The 25,588-nt window shown below is 28.6% G+C and overlaps 1 protein-coding gene across 6 annotated transcripts in view; it reads left to right on the top strand.

The window, feature by feature from the left end:
• pps (protein partner of snf) overlaps positions 1 to 25,588 on the top strand; it is a 153,774-nt gene that overhangs the window by 55,198 nt on the left and 72,988 nt on the right. For all 6 annotated transcript variants that reach the window (XM_043049286.3, XM_043049290.3, XM_043049287.3 and 3 more), the window contains 5 exons: positions 1,703 to 1,841; positions 10,945 to 11,072; positions 15,766 to 15,857; positions 17,089 to 17,670; positions 21,361 to 21,510. In XM_043049286.3, coding sequence (XP_042905220.1) covers positions 1,703 to 1,841; positions 10,945 to 11,072; positions 15,766 to 15,857; positions 17,089 to 17,670; positions 21,361 to 21,510 — 1,091 coding nt within the window. The remainder of the gene's footprint in view (positions 1 to 1,702; positions 1,842 to 10,944; positions 11,073 to 15,765; positions 15,858 to 17,088; positions 17,671 to 21,360; positions 21,511 to 25,588) is intronic.

The raw sequence follows: 25,588 nt of genomic DNA, 5'->3' as shown, positions 1-25,588 counted from the left end.
AAAATTTATCATAAAAAATTATTAAGATTTGCCTTTGGCTAAGACTTCAGAAATTTGCCTAATTTGGTAAGTTATCTTCTCTTTAGATTAAAGGTTCTGCCTTTTTTTCTATATTGGAATTTTTAACATGTTTCACATTTCTTAATTTTTCTTTGAGTTTTTATATTCATGTTCAGCAAAAAGAAATTTTTTTTGCTCTTTTACTTTTTTATTTTCACTGATATTCTTCTCGAATTAGTTAAAACATGTCTTTCATTGACTTTCATTGGTATGACAATTTTTTTTCTTTCATGATTTTCAATCAATGTTATTTAAATCATCTTTGTATGACTGAATAGACAGGTACTTCCAATTCCTTTGTCCATCTTTCTTCAGTCTGTTGTTTAACTTTATGAAGTTCTGGATCTTTAGAAGTTTCATCTTTAAGCTTACTATGTACATCCTTATTTACAAAACTCGCAGGACCCATAGATTTAATCTTTTAAATTATCTGCTGAAATTTTTTTTCTGGCGCCTAATGTTACCTGGCTCTTATTTTTCATCCCACTTTCTTCATTTTCATAGTCAGTGTTTCTGAAACATGTGGTATATTTTAGATTTCAGGAAGTTACAAAAATAAAAAGTCAAGAATTTATACTGGTAGTTTCTTTTCACATTGCAGAATTTTCTAATGAATTGATCGATGCTTATTAATTTGAAAATAGGAAAAATCTTAGCATTGTTTTAAAAGCAGTTCTATTGTATAAAAATAAATTATTTTTTGAAAGGAAGATACTAATGTTGATGTTAAATATTAATGCACCATAACAAATTGTGAGATGTGAAACATTCAATATGTATATATTTATTATTTCCGAAGGATAATTGTGAAATAAAATTGTTTTATCCCAATTGAGAAAAAATCAGTACACGTGCATTTTTCGTTCAGTTTTAATTTGAGCAGATTAAAAAATTCTTTTAAAAATTTCATTATCATGTTTGCTTTGTAAAAAATAACAATGTTGTAGGTATTGTAAGATAAATGCAAACAAATCATATATGTACTTAATAAAAAATATGCTGTTGTGAAAGACTAGTTTATATAACTGATATGATTTAAATTGAGGTTAACTAAGCAAAAGTAGTGAATTAAAAGCATAGTTTTACCTTTTCTTCATACAATATGAAATTGCAACTTCTAAGTTTTTTAATTTTTGTTATTTTTTTAAGAAGGATGATTGCATCAGAGTAGTTTTTTAAGCAAATAAAAGAAATTAAATAAGGAAACATAAAAAGAAGAGGGAAAAAATATTTTTAAATGCTACTTCAACTGTCTACTGAACATTTTTGTTTGCTAACTTATACTGTTTATTAGGAATATTTTGACCTATTACTATTTCATTATTTGTATTTATTGTAAAATATATTTTTTTAAAAATTTTATTAATTGACCTTCCATAATTAGCTTTTAACTAATTCCATGTTTGAAAATTTTATCAAAATAAAAGTAAGTCTGCATTTTTAAAAATAATTTGTATTTTTAACAAAATTATTTTCTCAGCTCTCTCTAGATTTTTAACAGTTTTCAATGTTAACTAACTTTGAACAGTGTAAACAAGTTTTTTGGTGTTTGCCAGCATAAACCAACTCTAATTGTAGTATTGAAAGAAAAAAGTTTCTTCAACTGAATATAATTTTCTTCCTTTTAATTTTATTTTGATAGCTCAAAAGCCAAAAAAAGAAAAATCAGAAAAGAATAACAAGCATATCTCTGAGATTGATGTAAATGAGAATGAACCAGATGAGGAAGAAGACGATCCAGACAAACTATGGTGCATATGCAGAAAGCCTCATAATAATAGGTATTTGCAATATTGAATTTGGATATTTTAAATTCATGTAGTTACACAGTTGAACCTTCAATTATAAGTAGCATTGTTTTTGAATATCTTTCAAAAATATTAATAAAGGAATTTTAATTTGATTAATAAGTGATAATTAACGGTACAAATAAGTAACCTAGTAAGTTTCATGCAGTGCCATGTGTCACAGCAATAACACAATATTTTGTGTACTAAGTAGGACTGGGCTATAAATCGATGTATCGAGGCATATCGATTTAACGCATATATCGGCAAGACGATACAGCGACTTTCATTCAATGCGATGCATCAGAAATCTGATTTAAGCCGTCGAGTAAAGACAACGAGCGTAAAGCGATATAAGACACGCAAGGATATGAGAACGATATAGCGATATAAGACTCTTCTCTTACGTTCCGATGTCGACTCGCGCTGTGGAAGACGATGTTCGTTATGTTGAAATGGCCTTGATTGGTGAGCTGTAGAATCAGAGTTTTGGGAACACATATCGTTATATTGCATGTTCCTTTTCGCACCTCTTAGCTTTTTTTTTTATCTTTGTCGCAACTTTTCTTGTAGATTATTTTCAGTGGGATTAACTTCGTGATCGCCGATGTTACCTTGTTCTGAAGGCAATCTATTATTGAAAAAAATATATAAAGAAGAGTTTCTTCATTAATTAAATAAGTTTTTTTTTAAAAAAACTTTTTAGTTTTAAATGTCAAAATTATCGGCAATCTAATTTAGGCGCACATAAAGAATTGAATTTATTAGGTTATTTTTTTACTTTCTTTAAATTTATTAAAAACTTTTTGGATGAAACTTCTAATAATTTAATGAGTTTTTATTACTGATTTTAAATTTATAAATCTTGTTGTTTTTATTTTTAGAAATAAAGTTAAAACAAAATTTTTGTCATTTGGATTTGGACATAAGTCAATCAACTTTGTTTATACAGAAAAATTTGAAAGGCTTGCATATTTTACTCATTTTTTTAAATCATTTAGCACTTCGTTTTATTAGAGAGTATAATAATTTTTTTTAAAAAAATATTCTTTAAATATTATTTATTAATTAGCTAAATATATTATCAAATATCACAATTTTTTTATTTTTAAGAAATTAAATCTTACTTTGTTTTTCGTTCATAATTCGGTCATTATTTAATTTAATTATTTATCTGAAATGATAAGGTCCCACAGTGGACTGACCATTAAGACACGGTTCCCTGCAGATCACCGAAGTCAAGCATCACTGGCTGCGGTCAGTGTGCGGGTTGAGTGACCACTTGGATCAGTCTGCGTAGGGACCGAGGGTGTGCGGTATTGGTCCTCGTTAAACTGTTCTACCGTAAAGTGCTCGACTTCACGTGCAAGTCGTCGAGCTACTGAAGCGGGGGTGCCATCCCATCTGCAGAGGATCAAAATTGTGATGGCATGTCTTCGGATCATCCTCAGGGATGTTTCCCAGACCGTCGCCAATAGCCCATTGTGCAGCTCTAGTGTGACGTAAATGAGCTATAATAGAACTATAATAACTGAAATGATAATAATAAAAAATAGTGTTTTAAAAGCGTTTTTTTTTTCTAAAATTTATTTAGCACTTTGTTTTAAACATACAAATAATTTTTAACGTTTCATTTAGAAATTGAACATTACGATCGAACTTAATAATTATGTAATTATTTATGCATAATAGTACAAGAAAATATTAATTTGTAAAAAACGCTTTAAAAAAAGTTTTTAACACTTTGTTTTACGAGTTTTATGAATTTCTAAACAAACATTTCAATAAATATTTTAAGTCAGATTTGTACATTGTAGTAAATTTATTTAATATCTTTCTTAAGCAAAACATATATATCTTCAAATTTATAAATCGATTTAAATCAATCTGATTATGAAGTTTTGATAGAAATCTGACTTTCTGTGACTTACAAGTAAATGAAATTCAAAAATACTATATCGCGATACATCGCTATATCGCGATGCATCACGATATATAATTTCTAATAAAGCCCAGTCCTAGTACTAAGTATTATTCATTCTTTATATATATTAAATAATTTTTTGTTGTGAGCAAATCATCTGCTTTGTATGTAATCATCATAGATAACAATAGCAATAGCAGTAGTGAGCAGTCAACAATCAACAAATGTAATCATCATACCTTTTTTCATTTTCTATTTTTGACAAGACTTCTGGATTTACGCCTTGGTTTAATTTCTTAGTCAGAAACTGTGTTGTTTTGAAATTTAGTTTCAGAGAGAATTTCAGTGTCATTTTATTTCTTTTCATCTACCATAACTTAACTAGACTCTACATAATTATTATTGACTGTTTGTGCCATAATGGAACGATTGTAAAGACATGGTTCCCAGCAGAACACTCGAGTCTAGTATCACTGGCTGTGAATATCAGTCCACATTAAACTGTTCTGCTATAAAATGCTTAACATCACACTCAGATCATTGGGCTACCAAAGTGGAAAAGCCGTCCCCTCTACAGAGGATCAAATAGTTTTGGTGTATTTTTACTTTATAATTTACTGTTTCAGAGTTTTAAATATACGTACAAAATGAACCAGGGTTGATTCTTAATTTAAGGGTGGTTACATGGTGTTCATTATATTCAGCTTTAATTTCCAAGTAATAATAAAACTGTGCAGTTTGGAAGAAAAGAGTTACGTTTTGATACATTTTGTGATAGAATACTTCATTTTGCTCAAAACTTAATACAAATTGACAGTCAACCAAAAAATACTGAAGTGAATTTGTGTCATGTCGATTTTACTTTTAATTTTTAGTACTTTCTAGAGGAGGTAAAATATAAAATAGTTTTAAGTTATTCTGTTCAATATTCTTATCAAATGCAATAAGAATAATACCAGGTGAAAAATGCTGAATTAGACACTTGTTTTTAAAAATGATAATGATTGGATCAATCTTAATGATAAGGGTACAAAAAAGAGTGTTTTAAATAAAATCTAATACTCATAGTTAGTAAGATTTTAGTGAAGGAAGAAAAATGTAGAATGTCTGTTTGTTATAGAGGCCGCCAGAAAAAAAATCAGGGTTTCATAGTAGAATAGCATTTGCTGTAAGTAAATGCAATTTGAGAAACACTCCAAGATACTGGTAGGCATAAACTAAAATCATCCAAACATACAATTACTTAAACACACAACAGTTAGTAGTTTCACACCTTTAATTTATGGGAAACCATGGCTTCTTGACAAGCAGTGCTTGTTTCTCATGCATCAATATGTACTTGCACATTTTTCAAGTTATGCTGTAGCATAAGGGTAAAGAGAAATGGTCAGAGTGACTGGAATTTTTATACTAAGTAAGAGGGTTGACATGATATAAAAAATTCATTCTCTTTTTAAAAAATTCATTTAAGTTGAAAATATTTTTTATACAGAGTAATTTATAAGTACATTCTTAAAGTTTTGATTTCTGGTTTCATTGATATAGCAGATTTTATCTATAGTAATAATGAGAAAGAGGGTGTTGGTAAATTTAATGCTCTATTTAGACTAATAAATAATAAAATCAAGGCTAAATGTGATGAGAAACTTAAAAATTTGAAAATTTCCATCAGCTGTATTTAAATTTTTTATTTAATGAATTGATTTCAATTATCTGTTTAGTTTTATGTTTATTTAAATATAAGTACTTAAATGTTGTTATGCATATAACAAAGGAAGAAGGACTTGTTTTGTCAACAATATAAACTAATAACTGGTTACAAGAATATAAGTATTATATGATAATGTGAAACTTTTAAAATATAATTTTCCATCAGCTGTATGCAAAATAATTTGCTATTTACTCAATACCTTTCAATTGTACACATTTAGTTGTATTTTTTTTTTCTTTTTAAATTACAAGTACTTGTTTGTATTAGTGCATCAATATTATAAAAAAGACTTGCCGAAAAAGTTAAAAATAATTGTTTTTTTTTTTAATGTTTTGTTTGACATTAATTTATTCTTAATTTGATGTCCAGCAGACAAATTGGGTTTCTGTTTTAACTTATTCAGGAGGGTGTAGACAAGGTGGTCACAGAACAGGGAAAAATTAGGAAATTTTATCAATTATGAAAAAGCGGGAATTAATCAAATAGTAAGGATTTGAATTTTTTAAAAGAATATTTTACTAACTAATATAAGTGTCAAGTCTAGTAATGTTTGGTAATGTATTTTATGCACAAGAATCGATATATCTGAAGAGATAATATAATTTATACTCTCTGCTACAAAAATGAGGAGAATTTGTTGAAATTAGTCTGGAAAAAGTCGAGATTTTTTTTTCTGAGTATTTAGCCTTCATGGTTAAGCTTTAATAAATTTAATTTATTCAGAGTGGTGATCTTGTGATAATTTTAAACGTTTTAATTAGGAATATTAAAAATTTTAGATTTTTTGCTTATAAATAAAGTTAAACTTTATTATTTTATTAGAACCTTGATGGATGAGTGTAAAAAGAAAAATTTAAAAGCTGATTTCAATGAAAAATATCATGATTTTTTACCAACTGTGAAATGTAACTTTAAGACAAAAGTTACCTCACAGCATCGTTGTAATTTTATGTGAAATTGAAAATTTAAATATTTTTTGTTTTTGTTAAATATAACTTGTTATTGTGTGAAAAAAAATCAAATTGGAATTAGTAGCAGAATTATATACAATTAAGTGGGCTTTTTTTAAATAAAATCTAGACCATATATTGCTTTGTGAAGTAAGTTATGAAGCAAAAAAATTAAATCCGTCATTCAATTCACTAGTAAATTCTTTCTAGAAATGTGCAAAATTTGAAAAAGATAAGTTATTAGATATTTATTAACTTTATTTTAACTTATATCATATTTATTAACTTTATTAGCAATCTAATTTAGTGGAAGGAATTCCCATAGTGTTAAACTTCAGAAATAAATAAAAATGTGCTAAAAAATTAAATTTTTAAGATTTATAAAAAAATTGCCCTTTCTTATTTACTTACACAAGAACCAAGCAAGAATGGGATAATATACTTGTTTTTGCTAATGATCGTAGCATTCTATTTTTGTTATTCTAAAAATGCTTTTTTTTATGTTTTAAAAACATGATTTTTTTGTAAACTGTAAAACATAAGTTTTATATATTGCCATTTGTCTGTTGGTTCCAGTTGTGAGCATAAAAATAAATTACAATGAGTTTTAAAACAAAATTTAGACAAATTGGACAAGTTTCAATGAATTTTCTGGGAGTCATTTTAGGTTTCTACCTTTCTATCCACTTTTTTAATTTTTCTATTTCTATTGGTTTTTTCTGATTTTTCTTTAGTACACAGGGGTGAATGTATTCCAGGTGTACACCAGAATTCCAGGGTTTTTGTATCACTTGGAGGAATCGAAGTGTAGAAATTAGAAGAAAGTTGTGTGATTTTTCTCGCAAAATCCCGCTTATCTCAAGTCTATGTATTCATCAGCGAATCAAAACTTGCAATCCGAAATTATTTTCACCGCAATCTAAATTTTAAAGTAAGAATTAAGTTGTAAAGTTTAAATTTTGAAACCTTCTCTAAATTGCGTTTATGAGACGTTTTTATAACGTGACTCTTCAGCAATTTTGATTTTTCATACATTGTTTTTAATATTTGAAACAGTACCGGAATCGGCTAATTTGCGATTCATGTTCTCGTTATCAAACATCGATTTTCGTATTTACCTGATTTAAAAGTAACTCATTGTGAATAAAAGGCATCTTGAACTAGGTAATGTATTCTACCTAGACTATAAATTATAACTCGCGGGGAAAGTCAAGTTTCTTGGGTATTATTTTGACTCCAAACTTAATTGGGGTTATAATCTAGAATACTGTATCAGCAGGGTCTGGGAGATTTTCTGGTTTCGCGGAAATACTATTTGTAGAACCTGGGGATTATCCCCCAAAATAGTCTACTGGATATACTCAATGATTATTAGTCCTATCATCACATATGGCGCAATTGTCTGGTGGACTAGGACTATATTGAGCTCCGCTTAATCTTAATAGACTACAAAGAATGGTCTGTGTAGCCCTGTCAGGCTGTCTTAGTATCACTCCTACAGCTGCTCTTGAGAGCTTACTTGGGCTTCTTCCATTGAACTTATGTATTGAAGTTGAAGCTCAGACAGGCATTAAGCGTCTTATGTACCTTGGTCTATGGAAAGAGTATTCCAAACACTTGTCATGGAGTTATCTTGTTTCACAAGTGATGGATATACCCTCTTTCATTATGCCTAGTGGTTATAAGTCACTAAGATATGCTTTTTACAAGCCTTTCAAGCCATTTTCCTACTAGGGATGAATGATTAATTCTCCTCGATGGCTTAAAGGCAAATATCTAATATGGTACACTGATGGTTCAAGGCTTGATCTCAAATCAGGAGCAGGAATTTATTGCTCCAATGATGGTTTCAAACTTCACTTTCCCTTGGGAAGCTATGCCACTGTTTTTCAGGTTGACCTCTATGCCATTATCTTGTGCTGTAAGATATGCTTAGACAGGGGATATCAAAATATGACTATCCGCATCTGTTCCGACAGTCAGGCTGCTCTCCTATCTCTGTCAAAGTGTAAATTCACCTCTTAGCTAGTGTGGGAGTGTGCTTTTCGGCCCTTTGTAACCTATCTACTCATAACAGGGTATACCTGCATTGGCTACCTGGACACAGTGTTTTCACTACAGCGCGAGAATCTCGCATATTTTTTTATATTCTCGCATTAAAAAATGATTACCGCGAGAAATTCGCGCATTCTATAAAAAAATTTCAAAATTCGCGATTTTCTCGCATTTTGAAAAAAATTTCTCTTTTGCGCCATTTAGAATAAAATCCGTTTCACTTTTCTTCCTGGATCTTTTATTATTTTCAACATCTGTCCCATTATCCAGCTTCCCTATTTACCAGTATTGTTCAGAACCTTTAAGAACAACAGAACACCGTCCTTCCGAACCACGGAACCTCTTTCAGAACGCATTTCTCTGCAACCACATGTTTACCGTAGGTAAGGTTTCTTCATGTAAGACATTAAAATTTTTTGCTCGTTAATGTAAGATGGACAAATACCTTGTAAAGCCAATATCTTCTACTCCAAAACGGACAAATGAAAATGAAACAAATGTGGGTAGAAACGATCAAAACGAAACAAACACGCATTTGAGCAACCTAATGAGAATAGCTGATGAAAAAGTAGATGTAGAACATTTTCCATACGATGATGCAGCAATAATATTCAATGCTTTAAAAATGAGAAGATGTTAAAAATGCATCATAATTAAAGATATTATTTTTTTTTTCAAGTCTCTTTGCGTTTTTTTTTTTAAATAATTTTTGAAATCTCACTTAACTTTTTGAAATCTCACCCTGTTTTTGAGAAAGGGTGAGAAATTCTCACCCATTTTTTTTTCTGAGTAGAAAACACTGTGGACATATGGGTATTCTTGGAAATGAGCTAGCTAATGAAGCAGCACAGGTTGGCTCTAGTGCAATTTTCTGGGACCCTGAACCTGCATTGAGAATTTCTCTCATATCTTTTAGGGCATCTATATTCAAGCTCTATGGCAAATTGCCCATGAGCAATGGTGCGTCGCTGACGGTCAGAGACAAGCCTAGGAGCTGAATCATGACTGTCCTAGTGTATGTCAAAAAGAGCTTTTAAAGCTTAATAGAAACAGTTTGAGGAAGATCATTACTCTTTTTACTGGACACTGCATCCTCAGGAGACACCTATACTTAATGGGAATTGAATCTAATTCTCTTTGTCGAGGTTGTAATCTTGAAGAAGAGACATCACGACATATACTTTGTGATTGTGAGGTCTATTCTGCTCAAAGATTGCATTAAAACCTGGGAACTGCAAGATGCTCCTGTAAGGTGTTAGCTGAATTTTATTTCAGCTATAGGACTTTCTTACTAATCATGATTTAGGGTTTGGTTACAATAGACCTCTGGTTGATGTGACCTGCTCTTGGAGCTGCCTAACCTCTAAGTCGAAGTCTTACTCATTGTGAATTGTATTCACACGATTTAAAAATCATACATCGCGATTCATATTCACGTGATTTAAATATTTAATTCCTCTATTGTTTTTTGCAAGTTTTAGAAATCAATATCGTAATTCGTAGTCACGCGATTCAAGAATCCAATTTACATAATCGTATTTACACGATTTTAAGACCCAATATGGCAATTTGTACTTTATCATTCTTAAAATCAAATATCGCAATTCATATTCACGCGATTTTAAAATCCAATATCGCGATTCGTTTAGGAACTAAGTTTTTCCCTAAATCAGTTACTATAAAGGCGAGATATTCCTCATTGGTAGGTAATTTAATTATAAATCTTAGTTCAAAGAATTATATTAAATGTGAATAGTATATAAATTAATGTCCTTGTTATAGAGTTTTTTCACGCTGTTCAATTGTTTGTTCGAGTTTGCTACTTTCAGGGTTTTTCACTTTGTGTCACAATCAGTCACCCCTGAGTACATTATACCTTCCTGGAATAAATAAATTTCTCTCGGAAAGTAATAAAGACATTTCTCTCAGAAGAAACATAGTGTTGTTTAAAGGTAAAAAACTTTTAAACTTATTGCTGACTAAACTTTTAGTGGGAGAAATACTTAAACTTAACATGTAATGTGGCACCAAATCCACATTTGGGGGTAGAAAACAGTATATTTTGGAAAATTTAATATTTTTGAAGGTTTTGTTTATTTTTATAAGGTAAAAAATGGTTTTTAAGATGGATAATTGCTACAACATAGAAAATGTTTCCAACATTTCTTAAGATATCTGGCGAGCGTTTTAAAAAATATGAATAATTTTATAATCAAAAGCTAATTGACTGTCATTAAGCTTGTTTTTTTTTCTTTTTTTTCAACTCTGCAGTTTATAATATTTTTTTTTTGTTCTGCATACTACTTTTGTAATAGCTTACAGTAATTTGTGTGATTTACACGTTACTGTTTTCAATATTTTTATATTGTATACTCTGTTTTTTTTTATTTACTATGGAGTGGATGATTTACATGAGCTTAGTTTTTTTTTTAAAAATTTATATTGAATTTAACCTAGGTTTATGATTCAGTGTGATACATGTGAAGACTGGTTTCATGGAACCTGTGTTGGTGTTACTAAGCAACAAGGCGTTCAATTAGAAAAACAGGAAAAAGAATGGATTTGTCCATCTTGTCGCTCTAAGGGTATGTTGAATCATATAATCTTTCTAACGGTGACTGATTTCATTATAACCATTATATAACCATTAAGTAGCATTTAACAACCAACTTTTTTCTGTCTTACTTTTTCATTGTTGCTGGTACAGTGAAATGTGTTGCATCCTAATTATTAAAATTGCTGGAAAATAAATAGCTACCATCATCTGAGTAGTTACCTTTTGTTATGCTGTTTGCTAGTAAATTTAGTTTTTGCTTTAAATAATATATAGTAACCACTCTTTATTTGAGTGAAGTTTTTGCATTAAAAACTGTTTGTTTTGCTTTAAATGAGAGTTCTCGTCTTCTTAAGGAATTTTAAATACCGTATTTTTCAGCGAGCTATCGAAAAAAGTTTTTTTTTATCAAGGAAAATTATTTAAGATGAAATAATTTCCTGAGAGAAAGACTATTAAAAAAAAAATTTATAATGAAGTCAACAAAATATTCGCCCGCATCGCGATCTGCTGCAGAACAATTGCCAATTCTTAGCAAACTTTCGGCAGTTTCAGGAAGGGTTTTTAACTTTGAATGTGGCCATAACAAAAATATGTAATATTTCGACTGATGGGGCACAAAATATTACAGAAAAAGAAATCTGGATTCCTTGAACTCTTTAATCAGAACTATTCCGGGAATAACGTTAGTTTTCTACATTGTGTTATACACCAAGATGCTCTGTGTAAATCTGCATTGATTATGAAACCTGTGCTTGATGCAGTAGTAAAGCTTGTAATACTATTCAATTTCGTGGGCTTACTCACTGGCAATTTCGAAATTTTCTTCAGTTCGTGCAATCGGAGTACTCTGATGTTCTGTATTACGCGAAAGTAAGGTGGCTTAGGGCAAGATATGTTTTCGAGCGTGTTGGCAGCTGAAAGACGACATTGTGTCGTTCTTCCATGAGAAACAGTCCTCAGCAGAGTGCAAAATATTAGAAGATACGGAATGGTTTTCAGACTTTGCATTTTTCACAGATCTTCTTTGTCATATGAACAACTTGAATGCTGAGATGCAAGTGAAAAATCATTTCATCAATGGTATCTGGACCCATCTCAAGGCTTTAAACAGAAGCCTAATCTGTTTGCTGGGCAGCTAGCTAAGAACGACTTGTTTTATTTCTCGAGGTTAAATTCAATACCTTCAGTAAATATGGAAAAGCTTAAGAATTATGAAGATGACTTCGAAAAACTCCATTTTGATTTTGAATGCAGACTTCAAGATTTCAGTGCCATTCAAGCAGAATTAGATATTTTTACCATGCCTTTCAACGTAAATTGTGAAACAATGAGGTTGTATTTGCAGCTAGAATTAATTGAGCCAATGAAGAAAAATTTGAAAAAAATTGAAGAAATATGACAATCAATTACAGAAGGAAAGTAAGAAAGAAACTTACTTAAAATAACAAAAATCCAATAGTTAAAATTCACTGCTGTCGAACGTGAATTTTAACTATAGGATTTTTGTTATTTTAAGTAAGTTTCTTTCTTACTTACCTTCTGTATTTGTCATGTTTTTATGCTTCTGTATTTTAAATGTATTTTAAATTGCATTCTACTTTGTTTTTTTGTATTTTATACATTCTTTTCCTGGACTATGGCAAAACTTTTGGGGTACAGAGAAAGCAATTTTTGTCTTGGCTTTCTCGATAGAAAAAGTTTTGCATTTTTGACATCCGAAGCTGGTACCCCCTAACGACGTCAGCTTTGGCTGTCATATTTTTTCAATATTTTTTCAAATTTTTCTTCATTGTCTTATTTTTAATTCCAGGACATTTTCTTTTTAGCAAGTTTAACACTTAAAAATTTTGTTAAAAAACTAGAATTGAAATATTATCAGCAATTTCCTATTTAAAATTAAAATAATAATGTTTTTACCAATACAGGAATTTAATATTGTAGGTTTTTGACCTGACAGATTTTTCCATAGATGAAACCAACAAAAACTTGCCATTTAAGTAGTGCACAATTGTTGATGTATTAATGTGGTCTGGTTGAGTGCTCTTTAGGCAGTTAAAGCTAAGAAGATCAACATGATTATGAAAAACCTGTTTCTTTTTCCTTGATATTATTTATTTCCATACAAAATTTGGAAAAAATGAAAAAATCTTATGAACAATTTATAGAGTGTGTTTCTAACTCTTCCAAATTTTTCCTCCTTTTTTTGTCATTCTGCTCCAAGACTCAATTCTTCCAAATTTTTCGTTATTTTTCTCAAGTTTGTTTACCATATTAATTTTTCGAACCACTAAATGAAGACTTAGGTGGTTGTATAAGACCACTAAATTTCCATTGGGGGTGTGAACCCTAAAAATTAACATAATCATATCGTATTTTAATGAAAAAGGAGAAAAGAACACTATTCTCTGCAACTGTTTTCATTTCATCATAGTTAATCAAGATTTCTGTTTAAAATAATCAATAGTTTTTGTATTTTTTTGTATTAAAATAAAATTAAGAAATGGAACAATAGTAAATATTTCAATTGGCTGATATGAGTGGTGTGCAAATTATTACTGTAATAAAATAAAAAAAAAATTTTTGGGGGGGGGGGGTTGAACTGTTTTTGTTCAAAAATTAGAATGATATTAATGGAAAAAAAAGAACCTTGTATATTGTTGGTCTTTTGAGAACCACGCCCTTTTTGAGAATAATGATATGTGCATAATATGCCCTTATATAACAATTGTAAGAAATTATTAATCTATTAAAAGTACTCTTAAAACTTTAATTTATTTATATTTTTGTTTAAAAGTTTTAATTTATGATGCTATGCCACGGTTCTTTGAGTCCATTTTGTTTTACAACTGATATTTTTTAGTCTGTTTTTTATTTTTTATTAGGTATCGTTTCATGAGCAATTTATTTTTAAACATGACGTGCAACTATGGAAATATAGTGTAAACCTATTTTTCATTTAAAAAAAAACACCAGTGTTAAAGTCAAAATCTTTTACTTCTAAAGTCATTGAAAAAAAAATTATAAATTTTAGATTTATACCTTGATGTTAAAATTAATATAATTTTGGTGTGCTAATTTTGCTTTTAAACTGTACAGATGTTTTGCAGATATTATTCTGTTTTTCTTTTGCCATTTTTTTACTATTTCGTATTAAAAATTAGTATATCATTGCTGCTTTTCTTGATTGTAACAACGTCTCTGAACAAAAAGCATATTCCAATTTGTTTTAAAGATGATTTATCATGTTCATCTGTGTGGGTTTATTATTTATTCCAAGTTATCATTGTACCTTAATGTGCTTAATTGTATAATATTTCATTTGAAAACCAGTAATTCTATAAAAATAAAAATTCAAAACTATACACATTAAATGATTGCTTGAGAATAGCGTTTTCATTTGTAACCTGATTTTTTTTTTTTTTTTTTTTTTTAAGCAAAAAAATTACATGTCTAACTATTTTTGGTTGACAAAAGACTGCATTATGTTATATATGAGTCGTAAATAATACCAATTTGTTATAATAGAATAATTTGTCAATATAGTAAATTCATTTTTTTTTTCTAAATAAATTTCAATCTTATTTTAGCTAATAACATAGACTTTTTAACTCAAAGAAGAAGGAAAAAAGGTTTGAATTAACCAAACTTGAAGTTATCTAAAATTCAAATATAAATATTGGTTTAAAAATAAGGGTATTGTAATGTAGAATAAAAGTAAATACATTATTTCACAAAAAGCAAAATTACCTTAAAATCTTTTTAAATTTCAATGACTTGCAACTAGTATGTTTATAATGAATTTAATTATAAATTAAAAATTCATAAACACACAATTATCTCCATATAGATTCGCTTTAAATATTTTGTGATAAGTTGGGCAGATTACATTATTAAGAAAATTTTCAGGATCATCAATAGCATAAAATAATTTATTTTTAACCTAAGTTTAAAATGTTTATAATTTTTCTTAGATAGCATTTTAAAGGCTTCAGAAGGGGTTCGTGTATGATAATGGTTAACTATTTAAGAGGATAGAAAAATTATTTTTGGTTTTCACTACATCAAATTTCCAATTCAACCAAAAAATTGGGCAAATGTTTGCTTTATAGTTAAAAGTTAACAATTAGTATCAGTGGGAAATTCTAGGGGAATTAATATAAGTTCGAATTACTCAACTTTTTGAATTTGCAATGTTTGAAGTAAAAAGAGTCAACTGTACCTATTTTATTTCTAATTTGTTTTCATCTTATTTCGAATAACAAACTTGATCAAGGTGCCCTTGATTGTGTAGCATATTTGTTCAGCAACTTTTAGCATGAAACATTTTTCTGGTGCATTAATCCAATGACCTAAACTCCACATCCTTGAGCTTTAATCCTTTTTTTAAACAATAATTTATGTACAACATTCTTATTATATTTCAAATTGAATAAGGAAATTGAAAATTGAATTCAAATTGTAATATTTCAAATTGAAAAAAGAAAAAATGTATTTCTCCTCCATTGCAATTTACTCCTATTGTTTTTAAGTATTTTTTTTTTTTTTGTTAAATTCATAAAACTTTTTATTTTATTATATGTTCTATAATAACTACTATATCTAATATATAATAGCTACTATATTCTACTATATTTTGTTAAATTTATAAACAGGGATTTAAAGTAAACATATTGTATTCTATATAACATTTACTGGAATTTTGTTTATTTCTATATGTTTAGATCAACAAATTCCAGAGAATGCAACAGAGGTTTTGCAAACTCCTAATAAAATTAAATGTGGGAAAAATTTGAAAAGGAAAGAATCAGAAAAAGTAAGAATCATTTTAAAATAATTTTTCTATAACTTTTTTAAACTGTTGAAATATATATATATGTATGTGTGTATATGATATTTACAGTAGGGGTGCTCAACTTACGGCCCTCTGACTACTGAAGTACGTCCCATGAGGGCTTTTAAACACAATAGAAAATAAACAAAAATTTTAATTGCACTTTTGAGCCAGCACGTTTTGTTGTGCTAAATTTTTACAGATTCTATAGTAAATTTATGTTTAACGCGCTTTCTTTAAGCCGATTTTATCGTAAATCTAAATGATTATTTAAGCAGTTATTTCTACTTCTCAACGTGATTTTGAAAATCCCGAATTTTTATTATTACTACGACATGCGAGTTTCATATCGCCCATTTAAATTAACACTTTTTGGCGCGCTTTATTTGTGCCGATTTCTTCGTAAATCTCAGCTTTTTTTTATTTATTTTTTGCAATTATTTATGTATTTTTCAACCATTATTTCGGCAGTAATTGTTATACATTCCCACATAGTATAAAGAATTCCAATAATTTTATTACGACATGCGAATTTTAAATTGAGCATCTGACACACTTTATTTGTGCTGAATTCAGTATAAATTAATTGATTTTTTTTCTTAGATTATTGCTATACTTTTCCATGGGATTTTGATGATCCCGTTATTTAACTATGATGTTATTACGACTCGCTAATTTCCAATTGCGCATTTAAATAATCACTTTTTGATACAGTATTTTGGTAAATTTTTATCGCAAATCCTAGTTATTTTCCTTTGTTTTCCGGCAACAAATGTGATTTGTTCAAATACTGAATATTTAGCAAAAAACCGCTGTATATTCGGGGCTAAATAACAAAATTTTTCAGCAGCATAATAACACTGAAACCAAAATTTCAATACTAAGAATAAGATTTCCTGGAAAAACTTTTTCATAAAACAATGCTAAAAATAGGCCTATCAGAAACACTTTTGAAAATGCTGCGCTATCATAAAAACTAAAGATTATATACAAAAGTGAAACGGCGAAAATAAAAATCGATCTTAAGTTTCGAAAAAAAGTCAACATCTCAGTTTTTCAATATAATATGAAAAGCATTCATAAAATAATAATTTAACAACAAAAATTAAAAATACTCAGTTTATTTTTGTAAAACACACCTTGATTATAAAAGCTTAAATGGAAAGTACTTTTTAGGACCAAAAACTGATTTTTGATTTTTCATTACATTTAGGATGTTACAAACAAGAGTATTTTATCTAATAATAATAAAAAAGTTGGTGGAAGCTCCATTGTGGACAATATCATCAAAACCCCTGAAAAGCACCAAGAAAATGAAATTTTGGTTCTAGAAAAGCACCCAAAAAGTCAAAGATCACCCCTAGAAATGCATCAAAAGAATCAAAAATCATCTTTGGAAATGCATCAAAAGAATCAAAGATCACCTTTGGATAAATACCTGAAGAATCAAAGTTCACCTATGGAAAGACTTCAAAAGAATCAAAATTTACCAGTGGAAAAACACCAAAAGAGTCAAGCTGCAAACTGTGAAAGTGACACAGATAAAAAACTGAAATCAACACAAAAGAAACTTCAAGATAAAATAAATGTTTTATCAAAAAAATCTAATAAAGAATTAGATAAAGCATTTTTATCAAAAAATGTTAGTCCAAAGCAGCAATCAAAAGTATTGCCTATTTCCAAAATGCTTTTTGCAAATGATAACAAAAAAGATACTATTAAAAAAGAAAACAAATCTTCTAAAGAAACATTATCAAGCATTAAAAAGAAACCACAGCAAACTTCAAAATCTAAGGTACTTTATTTTTCTTTGAAACCAGTGACAATCATTTGCATGTCTTTTAATATAACTTGTTGAGTAATTTTTAAATAACATTAGTTACAGTAATACAATATTATTTAGAGTTTTCTTTTTGACACATAAGCATCAGGGACTGATGCTAGTACGTCATGACTCAAAATTTCGGTGTGCAGTTGTCTGCATTTTTTAACTGAAATTTATTCTTGTTTGAAAATTATTTCATATTCTAATTTTAACCACTAAGGGCAATTAATTTTCTATAAGCATTCATTATTTGTTAGCATTTTGATGTATTAGATTTTGCTAAAAAAATAATAATTATCATAAAATGCAGCTACAAAATTCAGGATTGCTGAAAATGCGGCCTTTTTGAGAAAAGACCAGGGCGGCTGGGTTTTTTTTTTTTTAAATAAAAGAAACTTAGTCTTTATTGACTTTTTAATACTTCATGATTCAAATTTATTTAGTGATTGATATTTTAAATTTATTTTATTAATGACTATTCGGTAAAATAAGTAAAATATGTTATATTACGCATCCAGTGTGAAATATGACAGCAAAATGCAGTACCTTATGATAAAGCGACGCGTTTTAACTTGCTAGCTTGATATTGACGATCAAATATTTAAGGCTAGCAAGTAAGTTTCATCTTTTAAAATTTCATTTAAACTATTTATTGTGCCTCAATGAAGAACAAAATATAAAACAAAAATGCTGAATCACCCTGTTTTACCTATGAAACCGTTTCTTTTTTAGTAATTTAATATTAATGTTATTGCAATAAATATGTTTTAGTTTTTTATTTTCTACATTCTTCTACCTTTCAGTCACTAAAAAGTGTTTTACTATATCTGTTAACATTTTAAATATTGTTCATAACTTTCATGAATGTAAAATATTTCCAAACAAAATTTTAGTCTGACGGTATCATTAGAGCTGAAAATAATCACTACTATAAGTTAAGGCAGCATTTAAAAGATTGTCTTTGAGTTTTTATTTTGGACGCAGCTTAAAAAGTGTGATTAAGAAAATGGACACGGCTCAAAATGTGTGGGTTAAGAAATAGGAGATAGCTATTTCAGAAAATTAACATAGAACTTGATTCTGTTAAAATTTTTGTTTTTGTAAATAAATAAACTAATAGATTTAAATAAGTTCGTGTTGTGCATGTCATCCATTTGTGGAAATTACTTTGTACATTATTTAAAATTAGTCTTTTTTAAAAAGGTTTTTAAAGTCAATTGTTGTTTTTACAAGTTTGTCACAGGTCCTATACATTTATAATAGTGGTATTAAATTAACGTTTCACAAATTTAGATATTTAGAAACTGTTATCATTTAGTGATTTGAATACTAAGAGATTGCTTAAAAAGTTATATCTGTAGTATATCAAGTCATCCTTATCCTGAAGTCCTGGGCTTTGCCTAGTGATGATAATCCTTAGTATTTAAAATGCAAAGAAAAATAAGTATGAAATTCCTTGTTTAGTTGTTAAATTTGATTTGAATATTGAAAACTTGCATTTTTTGCTATCTATTTTCTTAAACATGCTTTTAGAGCAGTGTTCAAGAATGAAAAGCTCACAGACAAGATATTTTCATGTCTTTAATTTGCTGAAGTTTGACATAATTTCTTTAAATAAAATTTGGTATGCAGAAATGTTGTTAATAATTTAAGTTTTGATTTAATTACATCATGTATGACAACTAATGATGATGCTACAAAAATTTTTATCCTATGTTTTTAATTAAAAATTTTAAAAAATATTATTTTTTATCATTAGTTTTACAAATCTAACCATCAATAAAAAGAATTTTTTTATGTGCATTCATATAATCTTAGTTTAAAATAAAATTTAAAAATTAGCAGAACTAATTTGATAAAGCATTAAGTTGTATATTTTTATAATATGTAAAATAAAATTAGATTTGAATTAATTTAAATTTTTACTGTACAATTAACTAAACTATTAAAATTATTTTTCTATTTAACTTTGCTTTTTTAATTTTTTTCTTAAGTTGAAATTTATTTTTTTGCTTTTTTGTAAGAGGACACTATATTGCAGGAGATGCGTTTCATGGCAAATTCTGTTTTCACCTCCATTGATATAGTAAAAAATAAGTTCTGATAAACCACAAAGTTTCAAATGCTGAAATTTTTTTTTTTCAAAATATCAGAATGCAAACAAAAGCAAAATTACTTAGGATTGCACTGTAGGGAAGTTATAAGATAGCAATAAAACTGTGCATGATTATTTGTTCTATATAATTAATATATTTTCTTTATAAAGTTGGATAATTGGTAACTATAATTAATTTTGTGTTAGTCATATAATTATGCTGCCGTAAAAAAGTTGATATCTAATTGTGGCTCTGATTAAAATTATTGTTTATAATGCTTTTAAGATTAGCTGATGTTTCAAACTGTCTCAAAATTGCAAAGTTGCTGCTCCACATTGTTCCTAATATACAGTCACCTCAATGTAATAATTAAATAATAACCCTTTTTATTATTACAACTTTTAAAAAATACTATGAATAAAAGCTAACTATTTTATTTTAGCAAGTTTTTTTAAGTGGTTTAAATGAAACCAGCTAAAATCTGGAAACCCTGACAAAATTTCCCACTATATATTTTTTAAATTTTTATTTATTTATTTTTTTTTTTTTTTGTTGCAGAATATCGATGAAAAAAAATTAAAGCCAAAAGAAACTACTACTTTCATGAAAATGTCATAAAATGAATAGGTGATTGCCATTTATCCAAAGGGGACAAATAGATATTAAAACTTCTGACATTTTGTTGACTTTTCTGTTTTAATTACATTGATTAGAAAAGTAAAACGATAAGCAGAAGAAATTTTTTCACTGATTTCTGTCCGCAGTAACACTGAATTATGTTACTTCCAATAGATTTTACATGTATAAATTATGGCTAATGCATTCTGTCTCAAATGAATGTTTTCATTTTCTACAATTATATCATTATTTAGATATTATATGTTTTTATTTACAGCATTTAAATGCAGATTTAATTGGAAAAGAAAATGTAATCTACTATTGAAATTAACTTTCAATACCATAATATTTATTGTTAAAAGGGGGGGGGGTCTAATGATTATTATGAATAATCTTCAAATTAGATTAATTATTTACAGGTAATTGAGAGTTTACTGCACACAAATTTTAAATTAATTTTTTTTCTCTCTTTGATATCTGTTAACTTATGTTTTTCAGAAAATTTGCTCAGTGCTTAGCTTAAAGTTTTTCTCAGTATTTTTGAAGCAAAATTTATGCCTTGATATTTGATTCTTGATTTAATGAATCTGATTTAATTAATTAGTTTTAGAACACTCTTTTAGATATATTAATCTATAGTGATACTGTTTAAAATTTAAAAGTTCGAATTATATATTGGTAATTCTTTTAGCTACTGTTAAAATATAAAAAATGCAACCCATTATCTTACTTAAGTTTTCGTTTCATGAACACTGAGAAAAATCTGCCTCCAGAATCTTTAAATCAGGTAGTTATGCATTTCATGTTCTCAATGGTCTGCTATAATTATGGGCCTTTTATATTTCTGACTGTGAAGAAAATACTTATTTTATTTTCTGATAATCGTTATAAATTAATTGCACTCTTTTGTTTCATTTAAAAAAATACGTTTTTGATTATTTTACAGGAAATAAAAACTGTGCAGAAACAAAGACATAATTGTATTCAATGCCAAAAGATATCTATGGCCAACTCTTGTTATTGTAGCTCTGAATGCATAGAAAAGCATGCAACACAGTGCTTAAAATCCATGCGTGAAGCAAGTGGATCTTCAAAGGTTAAATTCCATCTGATGTATATAAATCTATTAATTATAAATGCTTGTATAGCTACACTGTGTGTATCCTTTTCATGGAGTTACTGGAAAAATTCTCTATAAATAGTTTCGATCTATCATGCTTAGCACAGAAATTGTATATATAGCTGAACTGAAGTTTAATTACTTATTGTTATACAGCAAAGGGGCAACTAAATAAAAAAAGCAAAGAATATCCCATTTATTTCTTGAACCAATCTGTAACAATCACAGAGTGTTTCTTGATTCTGAATTATGTCCAGTTATTTCATATGTGCTTACTCTAAGAAAGATTTTTTTCTACTGATATTTATAAATAATTTATTTGAAGACAAATCTTGGGCTTATGCTGTTTTAGCACTTTCCCAAATTTGACTTTATTTTATTTATTTATTATTATTATTATTTTGTATTTTTAAACTGATTTTTACCAGCTTTTATTTAAGATTGCAGTTTTATTAATCAGATCTAAAATGATAATTTTAATTTCTCCTCTTCATACCTATATCGAGTTGGGTGCTGACAGATGATTTGATGTCCAGCTTTTTAAATTGAATCAAAAAGACAAGTCTTTTATTATTATTATTATTATTTTGTATTTTTAAACTGATTTTTACCAGCTTTTATTTAAGATTGCAGTTTTATTAATCAGATCTAAAATGATAATTTTAATTTCTCCTCTTCATACCTATATCGAGTTGGGTGCTGACAGATGATTTGATGTCCAGCTTTTTAAATTGAATCAAAAAGACAGTCTATAGGATGCATGTAGATTAGGAAATGTTTATTTTTCTATTTTTTAAGCCAATTAAATTGATAAACTTAACTTGAAATGAAAATAAAATATGTATACTAAATTATTAAAGTTTTGTAGATTGTTATCAGGTTCTAATATTTCTAAATTTTATTTAGACCTTAATCAAGAGCATAAATAAAATAAAAAATTCATAATAAGATCTATACTCAATTTTTTTCAATTTGTATTAAATCTATTATTAGTAAAATTCATTATTTACATACCTTATAGATAAATACATTAAATCATTTTTGATGGAAGTGCTAATCCAAAAGTTAAGCATTCTATGAAATTTGTTTTTTTTATCAAAATTAAATTGGATAAGATAGAGAGGTGTCTCGATTGTATTTATAGATAAATATTAGGTTCTACTTAAAAGTAATTTATTTTTCTGGGAATTTTTTTTTTTCAGTTAAGTTTAGGTTTTATTATTTCACAATTATTACCGAACTATTGATTTCAAAATAAAGTTTCCATTTTAAAATTAAATTAATATTTATATAAAATTTAGGCTTAAATTTTCCATTCCTCACAAGACTACAGATTATTAAAACATTTATGGATGGCAAGTTAGGAATATGTGCTTGTCATGTGAATAGCTGATTCAGTCTATTTTGAGTTGATCAAGTGGTTTAAGGTGGAAAAAATTGAGTATTGTGGTATCACATAATTGTTAACATCTTTTCTGCAGTTTATTAAGGGAAAGTTTTGTTTCTTTTTAAAATTTATAGTTTTATATATATATATATATATATATATATATATATATATATATATATATGTTACGGACGGGGAGTCTCGATGAAGCTTCAAAGCAGTTTAGGGTTGCGTTTTAAAGCTTTTATTACGACAAAAAACACTTAAATGACAATAGAAAATAATTAGAGCTGGAACATCTTAATGAGCTTGCTCCCCGTAGCCGTTCAGTGAGTGAATGTAGAGGGAGTCTGCTCAACTACAGGTGGCGCTGCATGGCGTATGCAACACTCTGTCATCCTGACTTAGTCGGTCTCCGACTAATTGCTTTAAAGGTAAATATTAAACATCACAATAAAAAGAAAATATTGATGACAGAAATATTTTTACAATTGAATTGAAATATAAAACAGTAAATTCATGAAAATTTAAATCCAAACTAATTCTAAATATATTCAATTTTAATATAATATATAGTTGATAAAGTAAAAATGCACTTTTCAAACTTATTAAGCAAATGAATTTATCTTCAACCTATAAAACTAGCAGAAAATAAGTAATAAAAAGATATTTTCAAATATATAAATCTACAAAAAAAATTTTTTCTTACTTCTGATAAATATGATCAATATGAATATTTCGATGTTCTATATAACGATGTTTCTATATAACGATGTTCTATATTTCGATGTTTAAATATGTTCAATTAATATTTGATTTATGCAATAAAATTCAAAATGAAAATAATGAATTTTTTAAAAAATTTGAGAGTCTGTGTAAAAGTTCTAGTACTGATAAAATTTTAAAAAAATCGAAAGTCTGTGCAAAGCTTGCTTGCACAATTGAAAAGTCCATAGTTCATATGAAAAAAAAAAGGAAAAAGTTTATGGATCTTCCCACGGTTTCATTAAGTCTGCTGATGTGGATGTGACAGTTGGTCCTTCTCCTATACCGATCTTGTGAACATCATATCTATCGTTGGGTCTAATTTTTGTCACTGTGTATGAACCGAAAAATTTTGGTCGAAGTTTCAAACCTGTCCCAAATTGGGTTTGTTTGATGGCAACTCTGTCATGGAGCTTATACTTTGTTGCTGTCTTTCGTCTAGTATTATAATTGTGCTTTGTTTTTTCTTGCATTTCAAGTATATTGCTTTTTGCTTCTTTTCGCATTTGTTGTTGATTTTCAAGTAAATTATGTATGTGTTCTTCCTCGAGGATTTTCTTGATGTGCAGGTCTTCTTTATTTCTCATCTTAACTCCTGTTAAGAGCTCGAAGGGTGTAAACTTTGTTGTTGAAGAAGCAGTGCTGTTGATTATACGTTGGACTGCTGGTACATGCTTGAACCATTTGCTGGAGTTGTCAAGGGATAACTTGGTGATGACTGAGATTATCATAGCATGAAATTTTTCCACCTGTCCATTCCCACGTGTTTGACCTGTGGTGATTGTGACATGATCAATTTGTTCGTCTTCACAGTACTTCTTGAATTCTATTGAGATGAATGCAGATCCTTTATCTGAGATGATTCTTCTTGGATTTCCAAAAGTAATTTGTTGCAGTTGTAGTTTATCCAAGGCATCTTTAGCTGATGTTGACTTGAGTGGATAAATCCATAAGAATTTGGTGAAAGCATCTGCGACGATGTAAATGTATTTGTAATTCTTATTTGTACTGGGTAAGGGACCAAGAAAGTCTATGTGGTATGTATCAAGAGGAATGTCTCCTTTTGGGATGGGATGCAAGAAACCTTCTTGTTTTCCTACTTTACGTGATGAAAGTATACATGGAATGCAATTGGAGATTACATTTTCAACAGTCTTTCTTATATTTGGGAACCAAAATTGCTGTTTAACCATGTCTTCTGTCTTGTTGATACTAAAATGGCCTTTGTTGTGTTGTAGTTGAACTATTTGTTTTTGCATATCTTGAGGTATGACTAAGAGTTCTTGATTGTTTACTACTCTGTATAGGATGTTGTTTTTGTTCTTGTAGTCTGTAGTTGGAGACTGTTCGATTAGTTGTCTTATGCCTTGTGTGTATTCATCTTTGGCTTGGGCATGGCCGATTTTCTGGGTTGTTTTGTCAACTTGGATTGTCTTGACATGATATCGGCTAAGAGCGTCGACATGCTTCATCTGTTTTCCAGGTCTGTGTATTATTTCGTAGTCGAAATCTTCTAGTAACATTGCCCATCTAGCAATTTTAGGTGGCAGTTCTTTTTTTGACATAGTCTTTTGGAGAGCTTGGCAATCTGTGAAAATTTTGAACTTGCTGCCTACGAAGTAATGACGAAATTTTTTAAGTGCTTGCACTATAGCTAAAACTTCTAATTCGTATGATGAATATTTTTCTTCTCGTGGGGATGTCTTGTGGCTCATATAATGAATGGGATGTAGGCTGTCATCTAAATCAGATTGCATGAACAGAATTGCGCCAACTCCTTTTGACGATGCATCGCAATGAAGCTGTAAAGGTGAGCCCTGCTTGAAAAGGTTCAGTTGATAAGGCTTGTTTCAGCGTTTGGAAAGCTTGTTGCTGTTCTGGGCCAAAATGAAAAGGAACGTT

This window comes from Parasteatoda tepidariorum, chromosome 11, assembly GCF_982258835.1.
Source record: "Parasteatoda tepidariorum strain Cologne lab strain chromosome 11, Ptep-v5.0, whole genome shotgun sequence".
Lineage (NCBI taxonomy): Eukaryota > Metazoa > Arthropoda > Arachnida > Araneae > Theridiidae > Parasteatoda > Parasteatoda tepidariorum.
This window is presented reverse-complemented; position numbering and strand designations above follow the sequence as displayed.